The sequence below is a fragment of the Idiotropiscis lumnitzeri genome, chromosome 4, assembly GCF_059441095.1.
Source record: "Idiotropiscis lumnitzeri isolate Australia: NSW breed Sydney's pygmy pipehorse chromosome 4, RoL_Ilum_1.0, whole genome shotgun sequence".
Classification (NCBI taxonomy): domain Eukaryota; kingdom Metazoa; phylum Chordata; class Actinopteri; order Syngnathiformes; family Syngnathidae; genus Idiotropiscis; species Idiotropiscis lumnitzeri.
Genome location: NC_142394.1, coordinates 25090656 through 25102620, shown reverse-complemented (window position 1 = coordinate 25102620; position 11965 = coordinate 25090656). Strand labels below are relative to the sequence as shown.

The 11965-nt window shown below is 47.2% G+C and overlaps 2 protein-coding genes across 6 annotated transcripts in view; both read left to right on the top strand.

The window, feature by feature from the left end:
- LOC148338745 (sodium/hydrogen exchanger 9B2) lies at window positions 1–2840 on the top strand. Of its 3 annotated transcripts, none has more exons than XM_088293705.1 (13): window positions 1–248; window positions 324–411; window positions 606–776; window positions 850–992; window positions 1059–1186; window positions 1247–1328; window positions 1420–1513; window positions 1581–1687; window positions 1759–1830; window positions 2007–2115; window positions 2181–2317; window positions 2406–2580; window positions 2744–2840. In XM_088293705.1, exons 2-13 carry the CDS (start codon window positions 324–326, stop codon window positions 2818–2820), a joined length of 1383 nt encoding a protein of 460 aa, XP_088149831.1. In that variant the 5' UTR covers window positions 1–248; the 3' UTR covers window positions 2821–2840. The 3 variants fall into 3 exon arrangements, with proteins under 3 accessions (XP_088149831.1, XP_088149833.1, XP_088149832.1); XM_088293707.1 differs by having other exon boundaries at window positions 1759–1908; XM_088293706.1 differs by having other exon boundaries at window positions 319–411.
- Window positions 2841–4037: 1197 nt separating this feature from the next.
- Window positions 4038–11965, top strand: part of LOC148338744 (sodium/calcium exchanger 1-like) — a 36405-nt gene continuing 28477 nt past the window's right edge. For 2 of the 3 annotated variants that reach the window (XM_088293197.1, XM_088293196.1), the window contains exon 1: window positions 4038–4221. In XM_088293197.1, coding sequence (XP_088149323.1) covers window positions 4178–4221 — 44 coding nt within the window. In that variant the 5' untranslated portion in view covers window positions 4038–4177. Of the gene's footprint in view, window positions 4222–10919; window positions 11048–11965 lie in introns of those variants that run through there. The other variant, XM_088293198.1, reaches the window with a different exon arrangement.

The following is an 11965-nucleotide window of genomic DNA, read 5'->3' as shown; positions in this document are numbered from 1 at the left end:
GTGTGCGTATGTGTGTGTGTTTCAGTGAGTGTTTATGGAGTGAGACAAGGAGAGAGATGGATGGAGAGAAAACAAGGAAGGAATTCACAAAGCACACATACACATACAAATGGGGTCAAAGTGCAAGACTTTATTGTGTGCGTGTGTGTTAAAGTCACACTAGTTACGGTGCATTGTGATAGTAAAGGTCAGGACGGTTCAGCGAGATCGCTGCGGTGGTGACAACGACGGACGAGCTGGATGACACGGTGAGTTCCACCACGCACACACACACACGCACACGCACACCCACACACACGCACAGTCATTATGTCTTAGTGTAGATGTGTTCCTGCTGCGCCTCGTCATTCGGCCACCTGAGGAGCAGATGTCCTCGACCGCGTGGACTCATCAACCTGATTATCACCAAAGGTGCCAACCAACCAGTCCGTCGGTACACGTTTAGGCTCTCAGCTAACGTGTGTGTCCGTGCGCGTGTGTGTACGTCTCTATGAATGTGTGACCATTTGTGTGTGTGTGTCTCTTTCTGTCTCTCAATTTTTATCTCTTCGTGTCTGACTGGCTCTTTGACGCGTGTGTGTGTGTGTGTGTGTGTGTGTGCACAGCATGTGTGTTGGTGCTGCTCTTTGGCGCAGCGTGGTCAGTAACCGGCAGCGAGTGTTTGCCGGGAGGGCGAGTGTTCGGTGTGGTCATCATCTTCATCAGTGCGGTGCTGGGGGGGCGACTCCTCGGGATGGTCCAGTTTCCTGGCCTGCCCCCCATCCCCCCACTGCTTGGTATGACCTGACATTAGTCTGCCTCACACACACACACACACGCACACACGCCGCTTCGTGTGTGTTTTCCCAGGCATGCTGCTGGCTGGCCTGATCCTGAGGAACGTTCCGTACGTGACAGATGCCGTCTACGTGGACGCCTCCTGGTCGGCGGCTTTGAGGAGTGTGGCTCTGTCCATCATCCTGGCCCGAGCTGGTCTGGGCTTGGACCCCTCGGTAACCGCACGCACATGAGCACACGTGCGCGCGTGTGCACACGTGGTGACAGGGGTTTTCTTAAAGGCGCTGCGCCGCTTGAAGGCGGTGTGCCTGCGCGTGGCGGTCGGGCCGTGTGTCACGGAGGCGTGCGTCGTTGCCGTGGTTTCTCACTTCTTGCTGGCTCTACCGTGGGCGTGGGGCTTCCTGCTGGGGTACGTGTTGCATGTACGTGTGGTTGCGTGGTTGCGGGTCATCACGTGACCTGTGCGCAGATTTGTCCTAGCGGCGGTGTCACCGGCTGTGGTGGTTCCGTCCATGTTGCTGCTCCAGAAGGAAGGTTACGGAAGCGAGAAGGTAAGCCGGTGTTTTTCTCGGCTTAAAGTTGTGCCGGGCTACTCCTGAAGTTCATCTTGGCTTCTACCGAAGATGTTCGGGGCTTCCGCAGGGCATCCCGACGCTCCTGATGGCTGCCGGGAGCTTTGATGACATTTTGGCCATCACGGGCTTCTCCACGTGTCTGGGCGTGACCTTCTCCACAGGTTCGGGTTCCGGTTTGCTTTGGGCCCGGTTGAGTTTTGTTCTCTATGGACATGTGCGTGTGTGCAGGTTCCACGTGGATGAACGTCCTAAAGGGTCTCCTGGAGGTGGCGGGCGGAGTGGTGGGCGGCATCCTTGTGGGCGTCTTTTTGTGTTTCTTCCCCAGCGTGGATCAAGTGCGTATGGAAAGCCGTTTACGTTTGGAGCACGTCTTTGATATTGGGCTAAGATGGTGGTACTGGTGCAGGAGGACGTGGTGGCGACCAGGAGCTTCCTCCTGCTGGCCTTCTCCATCTTCGCCGTCTTCTTCACTCAAGTGGTGGGCGCCTCGGGGGCTGGCGGCCTGTGCACCTTGGTTCTGGCTTTCCTGGCCGCGCTGGGTTGGCGCGCAGACAAGGCAATCATGCTTGACCCGTTGAGGAAAAAAAAATGTCATTCTGTGGCCTCCTCTCGAATAGATGCCGTTCCTCTAATGGACAGCAACTGACATTGCAGGTGGGGGTGGCGGCCATATTGGGGAGGTGCTGGGACGTGTTCCAGCCCCTCCTCTTCGGCCTGATTGGAGCGGAGATTGTCATAACGACGCTGAGCCTCAGCACTGTGGGTGAGAAGCACGCCGTGGGGCGGCGACCCATCACGTTGCGACGAGTCATCTGCGGTCCTGTGCAGGTTTGGGTGTGGCCGTGATTGCCATCGGTCTGGCGGTGCGACTGGCCGCCACCTTTGCGCTGGTGCACGGCGCGGGCTTCGTGCTCAAGGAGAAATTCTTCATCGCCATCGCTTGGCTGCCCAAAGCTACAGTGCAGGTATGTCGGCGGTTCCCTTGGCCAAAGGTCAAGGTTCAACTCTGTCATGGTGGGAATGGCCCAAAACTCAAAACGAAACGTGTGACAGGCGGCTATAGGCTCCACGGCCTTAGACACGGCGAGGGATGTGGGAGATGAGACCTTGGTCAAGTTTGGTTTGGACGTGCTAACGTTAGCCGTGTTAGCCATCTTGATCACTGCGCCCATCGGAGCGCTGGGCATCGGCCTGGCAGGGCCACGCCTACTGAGCCGGCAGGTCAAAGGTCAGCGCAGAATTTCCTTGTTGTGGGAATGCAGAATGGTCTGTTATAATTCAAATCATTTATATCAGTCCAGTCTCCGCTTTCTTCAGAAGTTGCCTCTCCAGTTTACTTGATTTCCTGACAAGTCATATTTTTGCAATTTTTTTTACTTTTTCTCTGTTAGCGCCGGAGGCATTGGGCGGAGCACCATCTCCGGCTGGCCAAAGGGACGAACCCGTGATTTTTGAGAGCAGGCTGTGATGAGCTGATGAAATAAACCAATACAATACAATACAATACAATACAACTTTATTTATGTAGCGCATTTCACAACAGCTGGAGCTGTAAAAAATGCTTTCCATATGGTGTAATATAAAAATGAGTGGGAAATTAACACAAATTAAAACGCATATACAATAGATGCCATCCGCACCACAAACTGTAAATTGGCCACAAGTACTGTTGACAACAGCAATCTGCTTTTTTTTTTAAAAATTTTTATTTAATTTTTTTAATCTTTATTCTGGGATACAAAACAGAAAAAAATAACAGTTAAGGGAGACAGACAGAAAGGCAAAAAAAATTGTTTTAAGATCGTTTGACTTCATTTTCAAACATACAAAAATTCTCTGTTAATGTTTTGTCATTTAGCCAACGTTTTACTAAGATTAATCTGCTAATGATCTCACAATGATATTGAAAAAAATAACCATATGGTCCGTGTCTCTTTTGGTTTTTGGATATTATGTTTGGATGCATATTTTAAAAACAGTAAAACGAATGGTTATTTGATTTTCGTTTCAAAATAGAAACAGCAAAATTAAAATACAGTTCAATTTTCACGTCTGTTATCTGCAACGGGGAAAGAAACTAATAACTTAATTTTTCAATTTTAATTGGCAGCATTTCTCATACTGACCGCAAGATGGCGACAACTTGGCGCCTGAGGACGGTGTAGTGTCTTGAAACAATTCATCTCCAGCCTAAATTCCACTCAACTACACCATAAAATTGTTGGTGCACGTTAATTCAAGGGAGATAATGATAAAAATAAATGATAAAATAATACTAATAATAAAATGAAGGAAACCAAATAATAAAAAAATCACGAAAAAAAACACTGAAAATTAACCACAAAAACGCTTTTGAATTGTGGTTCAGTAGATTTATCAATTGAGGCAATTAATGCAATCATTGCAAATATTTCTGTAGCTTTCAGTGATACTTCTGCACCTCTCGTCATGTATTTTGGCCCACTCTTAAATGAGCAAACTGTGACTGATAGTCATCTTTCTACCACTTACTCACATATGATAAGTGTTTATTAACTGACTTTAAGCCGTCCTTCTGAGAACATTCTTTTTTCTACTATAGTGAGTGCACTACTACTACTACACAGTAGATGGCAGTGGCGCTCTCATCGCGAGCATGTACGCAGGGAGCATGCAGCTCCGGATGTCACGTGACTGTACCCCGCGTTCATGCTGGCAGGATACTAACGGGGAAGTAGAAGACTCTACAATGAACAGCAGTGATGCAATTAGTTATCAGTCAACATTTTGTCCAAGTGAATTCACGTCTCAATTTGATGAAAAGGACAAAGTGAGATATAAGTGCAATGTGGACAGGTTGTATAATTTACAGATCTACAGAACTACAATGGTGAGTCCTCACGATTAAGGTTCGGAAGGTTACAAGTTTAGGTTACTGGCCGAACTCGGCCTGTAAATTGTAATGTAACGTCTCAGATAAAGCGAAACTAAATGTGGCAGTGGTTGAACATCGGGAGAGACGAGGTTAAGCGGGAAGAGAAATATTAATATCGGGGACAGAGCGTGTGAAACAACAAGAAAAGAAAGTTTAACGTCAAGTGGACTTGTTTTGTTTGTAAACACCCAAACAATTTTGTTGTGGGAACTGATGAATTGTAAACTGGTTAATCATTTAAAAAGAGGTCGAATCGAAGCAAGCCTCGCTGTTAAAGCATCGCTCTCTTGAGGAAGTCTAAGTTGGAGAAGATGCCGCTACTTTTTTGAAATGTTCACGCCACTTGAAAATAAGGGCATGGATGTGCGTGTATGTAATTTAACGTGACTATTTATATCATGGGTGGGAAATTTAAATGTCGGTTCAGCACCCACGGATTTGCATATTTTCAGATTTTTTTTCCCCCAATATTTTTTAATATTTTGTTTTATTCGTGTGATTTTTCACATTTAGAACGCAGACTAATCAGTGTTTTTGTAAAAGAAAAAAAAATGGTGTTCCGCTAGTTCCCCAACTCTTTTTCTAAGATCAGTGTAAAGTCCATATAGTGTTGCATTTGCGCGGGGGGGGGGGGGGCTTTATTTTGGGAGGGATTAAAGGAATAATGCAAGGAAGAAGTCGTTTTGGTTGGATTTGGCTGTCAAATGAGAGGCATAGAATTATTATCCATTTAAATGCACAAGCACACGCGTGTCATTTTGGAGCGCTCGATGATGCAGCGAGAGTGACGAGCAGGAGCATTTTCATGTGCACACAGGAAGAGTGTGTGTGTGTGTGTGTGCATGTAAACGCGCGTGTGTGTTTTTGTTAAGTCCTCTGCTTTTTAATCTGACTGAGCCATACAATTAGTATCCATTTATATCCCCCTGTGCCAACCTCGCCCTGCCTCCCTGCCCCTCATCTGGTGTGTTATATTTGGAAACACACACACACACACACACACACACACACGCACACACCCCAGCAGGCGTGCGTGCAAACCGCCACAACGTGTGCGTACATACGCAAAACCGCTTGAGCGTTTCTTCATCATTCACGCACTAGTACGGGCTTGGTCCTCACTAGTAAGACAATTCAACATGTTCGCTGAACTACTAGTCGAACAACTGAGTCTCACTAGTTATTTCTTTTCCACTAGTGTATTTTGTCGCACTAGTAGCATTCCTAGGTGTAGACGTACATCAACTTCATTTTACAATAGTCAGGCAAAACTGGACGCTACTAGTACCGTGTCTAATTTTATCATATCGCTAGAGTTGCTAGTAGCACGCAGATGTCAAGTCATGAACACTTTTGCTTCTTTTATAGCATTCTACTAATGCGCAGTAATGTGGTTCAGTTGTCGCAAATGTTCCTCATTACACATTGTCGTTCTACTCGTGCGCCCTCGTCATACCACTAGTGTACTGAATTGTGTCTAGCTACTAGTAGACAACTTGGACCTTAAAATGGATGCTAGTGTGCAGTCACATCATGCGCTAGTTTGAGAAATGACACAGTCCTTCTACTAGTACACTAAACTGTGCTACTAGTGAGAGCGTATCAGTACATGGGCGATTGAGCGAACTGGTAGGATTGTGAATAAATGCTCAAACGGCTTCCCATGCACTGGCAATGCAACTTCTATACATGTTACTAGTGAGGGAAAACATGCAACTTTTGACATCTGCGCACGAGTACTACTAGTGACATCATTAAATTCTACATGTTAACTAGCATTACTTGTACTAGTTGTATACAGTTGTCTGTTTGTGTATTTAGTGCAGAGTTTTGCCTCACGAGTGACACGTGGCTGTTCTACTAGTGTGCAGAAATGTCAAATGTCAGTAATGGAAAGCACAAGTGGGGAAATAATGTATATACTAGTGCGCTGAATGTTGTTACTAGCGAGGACAAAGAGCAAACTAGTGCGTGGACCTTTTACTGGGCATCCAAAGTAAATGCTGAAAAGGCTTCTCACATGCCAGCAGTGTGAGCGGTCTTTCTTCAAGAATGCTCTTTGAATTGAAGAAGCCGCTTTGAAATCATTTGGCGTCAGAGCAAGAAGGTGTGAAAAGAATAAAACCCGACCCCCCCCCCCCAAAAAAAAAGGTGTCCATCGCTTCACAAAGTCATCCAACGGCAGACAGATGCAAAAGTTAAGAGAGAGACGAATATGAGCAGCCGGGCTGGAAGCCTTTCATGGCTACGTGCTCATTACGGGCGGGCGCTCCCTCTCTGTACGACGGCGTGATCACAAGGTTGACATATGGCAGCCTTCTAATTCAGTCTGCTCCACCCGCGTCGCCGCAAAAGCTTGGCGTTCTGGCTGAAATGGAGACACTCTGGCCAGTTTCAGGGTTGCATCCGCAAGTGGTGACTTAACCGTTTGCAGGCATGTTCAACTACGCCGCTTCATACTTCGGACTTGTCGATATTGCCTAGACCGATGAAATGATTTCAAAGTCAATGATACTTCATTCAGGTTTTGAAGGTTTTACACACAGAGCTGGGCACTTGGCCCTTTTTTTTGCCAGTCAGTCCCCTCGACCCTCCGGCCTTATTCAGAAAAACTAACGTCCCCCGCCCCCATTCTGCCGGCCTTTTTTTTTTTTTTAAATCTGTCACCCCCCCACCGCAAAAATGACCCTCCAGCCGGGATGTAGGGTCGGACCGTTCCGCCCCCGGGACCGACTGCCGAGCTCTGATTACACAAAAATTCAGTAAAATCTCAGCAGACTAAGAACAAGCATATTTTGACTTTATTTCCGAGAGTCGCATCAAATTTTCTTTTTTTTTTCACTGTACTTATTGAGCAACCTGCAGCTGTGACAATTTACTCCAAAGACGTTGATACAATCTGACTTTATTGCGCAAGCTAGACAAAGGAAGGAAATTGGTTTTGTAAGACAACCACGAGTCACGCGCGCACGTCAGCTGTCTTATCGTGTCCGCCTGGAACACCGCAAACAAACCAGCGCAGCCCTTCTTCGTCACTATCATCACACGCACACGCACGCGCACACCCAATTGTTTAGCTCTCACCTGGCTTGTGGATGTTTGCTGCTGTTTTAAGGGATATGCTTATCGCCGTTGGTTACGGAATTACGTACACGGAAGCCTACGATTTTGCTCAAGTGAACACGTTGCTGCTGATTTTGTAGACATTTGCGTCTTAATGGCACAATTCGTCTCACCATTCATTTTACGTATGAATTGACATTAAGATGTAGTGACCACTAGTGGTGCGATCATATTCATATTTCCGGAGATTCATTTGGGCATTCATAGAGATGCGCGCGTCAGTTTTCATAGTGATTGGTTGTAGTCGGAGCGTTCACGGATGACGTGCAAAGGATTTGTACATGCCGGAGCGTTCCCTCACTTTTGGTCAAATGTTGGACTGTCCCCCCCCTCTACGGCGGACGATTCCTTCTCCATTTGCTTCACTCAAACTGCATGTGGCTATTAGCGCTGATGTTAGTGAATCAAACGTCATCAATGAGGCTCATTTGCATACAGGGCAATTTTCCCCGCCAAATATATGCACATTACCTCATTTAAATACCACCGGCGCACCGAGATGCGTTCTGCTTGCCAGCGCAGTTAGTGAAGCATTTCACCATCTGCGCGTGATTTGTGAATTAGAAGCTTTTTGTTTGCTCCATTTTTATTAGTTAACACCACACAAAAACTTACACAATGCTTTTGCGAATTCGGTCTGACATGTATCGGATAGAAAACTTTGCAGTCAACAGGCCAGAACATGAAACAAAGACCAGTTCGCAGTTTTGGGTGTTATGATGACGATGGCACAACACCATCCCCAAAAAAAAAAAAACAAGGAGAGGAGAAGCCATGTGAGATGAAGATGATTTTGCTGCGTCCTTTTCTCCATCTCGGAGCGTCCTCGTTCCCGCCCGCATCACTCTTCTTCCATCTCATCATCCTCTCTCATTTTTTCCCCGCCCTTTGCTTCTTTCCCCGCGGTGTATCTGCGATGCGGACTGAACTAGTTCAGGCAGAATGCGACGCCGTCATGGCTCGTGTTTAATTGATGTTGTTTGATAGGAACAAGCTGCTTCAGTGGCATGGAAGCGCAGCGGAGCTCAAGCGCAAGCGAGAGTCGGCGAATACGAGTCAACCGGCGTGAAAAGACGAGATCTCGCTAACGGTTTCCGCGGTAGCAAGTGGCGCCGCCTTCCACGCGGCTAGCTCTTGCATAAGCGTTGTTTCATTTTTCTTTTTTTTTCTAATTCATGCATTATTGGTGCGGTTACTTATGAATTATGCCATCTTGTTTTCTTATGTTCCTTTAGGCCCGTTGAATTATTCAACTGAACTGAGGTCAGACCCGTTTTTTTTGTTTTTTCCCCGCCCTTTTGTCATGTTGGCACAGTCGGGGTGTCACTCGCTTTTTGCGCGGCGTCAAATTGGCATGTTGCGACACAACGCGGGAAGGCGCTGCGATGTTTACAGGTGTGTGCGAATGTGCGAGAGATATGAATCAGAGTGAAAGGTCCGAACTGTTTCAGGCGAGAAGAAACGGAGCAGTTGCAAATGATGAATTGCACTTTGCCATCTTTTTTTTTTGTGACTTCTTGTCATCTTTTGCCTTTTTTGGGGTCACCAGTCGTCCAATTTTATTAAACTCATTTTCATAGACCGCTGCGCCTTGACATGCAAGTTTAATTCTCGCGTGGACTTCTGGTTGTACAAATCAAATACTGTGGCGGAACCTTTTTGGTGTTTGATTGTCTTTTATTTTCAGTGTCAAGTTTAAAGAAAACGTCAGCTGGGAGTGAAAAGCAGCAGGAATTTTTGTCTTTCCCAAGCAAAACGGAAGTTTGAATGTAAACAAACAACTGCATTTTTTTTTTTTAACAAATGAGCGTTCACTGCACATAATTTGTAGCATGTGTGTGGGGTGGGGTGTTGATTTATTAACAGCAATAATCATTGACTTGACAGGATGGATGCAGGGTGGTCCACATAATGGTCGCCCTTGACGGGAATGTGTCAATTTGTGTCTGCGTGTTGTGCGCGTGTGTATGCGCGCGACAGCTCTGATGGCAAGACGGGGGGCTAATGAACATATCGCCAGATGCTTTGATTCGATTGTGTGGCTGTTAGCGCCATAATGTCCTCAAGTGGATGGGAAATAATCATCCCGGGGAGTGGGAGAAAGCCAATACTCAGCGTGGCTTACAAGTTGGTGGCCCGCGACTAACGATGCTGACGAATAATCAGGAGCGCACAAACGAGGCGTCGGGGGGGGGGCTTTGAGATGCGCTGCGTCGTGATTGGTTGATTGCAAAGATTTTTCACAATGGTAACTAGTTAGTGTTCATGCGGTTTATTTTTGTGTTCAGAGGTGAAGGTGTTGGAAATGGAGTGAACATTATGTGTGCACGTGTTGAGATTTCAAGAACGCGGACACATGGAAGCCCTGGAGTTACTCTAGCACACATCTTTATAGAAAAGCAATGGAGAGATCCCACGAGAGCGTCGTCTTGTGTGGCAAATTTGTGGAGATGGAGGTGGAGGGGGAGGGGTGAAACACCACACTGAAGAAGACACAATCAGTATTTTTTTAGCCGCGCCAAATATGAACTGACATTTTAATGCAACCAAGAAAGCAGTATCCATGCATAAGATCATCAAATACAAAAAATCTAGTTGGTGGACGATGATGATGAGGGTGAAGATCCCATTAGAATTTGGTGACAGTTTGCAGAAGAGCGCAGCCTCTTTGTTCTCACTCTGGAAAAACAAGCGCGTTCTTTCCTTCCCAAATAAGAAAAGAGAGCCAAAATTATGTCCTAGTCATTTGCATTTTAATGTTACATGCACCGCCTTCCAAAAGGGACTAAGTGTGTGTGTGTGTGTTTGTGTGTGCGTGTAATATTGTGATATAAAACAAGTGCTGCTACCCCACTTCGACCTCTATTTACAACTGTGTTGACCTTTGGCTATTTCCTTATAATAAACTAATTAAGAGGATGTTAATATGCAACATATTTGTGCGCTAGTTGCGACTGCTTGTAGAAAATACACCACATGCATCTTACTGAGTACTCGTTTGCATTAGAGGTCAAAATATCCTTTTGTGGTGTGCACTTCTACTACGCCAAGCACCTAACATAAACAACTATGTTCAAATTAAGGTTATTCAAAGGATGTGTGTGTGTGGGTGTGTGTGTGTGCGAGAGAGAGAGAGAGAGAGAGAGAGAGAGAGGGAGAGAGGGAGAGGGAGGGAGAGGGAGAGGGAGAGGGAGAGGGAGGAGAGGGAGAGGGAGAGGGAGAGGGAGAGGGAGAGGGAGAGGGAGAGGAGAGGGAGAGAGAGAGAGAGAGAGAGAGAGAGAGAGAGAGAGAGAGAGAGAGAGAGAGAGAGAGAGAGAGAGAGAGAGAGAGAGAGAGAGAGAGAGAGAGAGAGAGAGAGAGAGAGAGAGAGAGAGAGAGAGAGAGAGAGAGAGAGAGAGAGAGAGAGAGAGAGAGAGAGGAGAGAGAGAGAGAGAGAGAGAGAGAGAGAGAGAGAGAGAGAGAGAGAGAGAGAGAGAGAGAGAGAGAGAGAGAGAGAGAGTATATCGTGGAGTGCGCATGCTCAGTCGCAGCCGCCGGCGCTGGAGGAGGAGAGGATGAGCGCAGCGGCGCATTGAGCCGCTGAACGGGTCGCTGAAGGGTGGGATGATCACACGCGGCGACGATGAGCCACTGACCGAGTCGGACACGGTCTAACACGGTGAGCTACTGCGTGCGCGTGTTTCCCATCGGGCCAATTCGCCCCGGATAGGAGATTGCACGTGTGTGTGCGTGTGCGCGCGCGTGTTTACGGGGGGGGGGCTGGAAAACAATGCAATGCGAGAGCCAATCGGTTACGCACGCGTGCGTAAATATGCTGCAGCCTGCATGCGGCGCGCGTGGATGCGGCTTGAGGGTGGCACGCACGCTGGTTGTCCTGGGTAAACACGTCGAAATGTGGTGTGCGCGCGCAGCGCACGCGCGTGTGTGTCACAGAGACGCATTGGGGTGCGTAAAAATCCCGAAGGGGGGGGGTGGAGGGTGTGCCACAGGGGCCAAAGGCTGAGTGGAGACAGAGGCGAGGATGGGGGGGGGGCAGGAACGCACCCCAAAGAGCCATAATAAGAAGTCATGTTGGGGATTTGTTTACAATTTGGTTTATTTTGCGATTTATATTTCATGGGTGGGGGTGAATATTTTGGTCCTAAAATTATGCTTTGTTTTTTTTGTATTGTTTGTATCACCGCGATGATGCAGCAGGAATTGACTGTCATTGCAAAGATGCCACCAGTGATAGATGGTAGTCCCCCCCCGTTGGTATGCAATCAATTAACAGGAGTTTCTTCCTTTCAAGAAAAAAAATAGTAGTTCTTTGATAATGAGCTCATTTGTGTGTTGGTGTGCCTTTAAGGGGCGTGGCTTAGTGAGTGATATCAGAAGTGTGAGCGTCTCCTCCATGCTCCTTGCGAGTGTTTTTATTATTCGGATGGCCGATGGCAACAATGGCATCTTAAAGGCACCCTGTGGGGTTTTGGTGATGACAGGGGGTGGGGGGGGGGTGATGAGCATGGCGCATCTTTCACGCTCGTCATGTCGATGACCAAGAATTAATGGCAGCGTTCATCACCATGACGTTTTC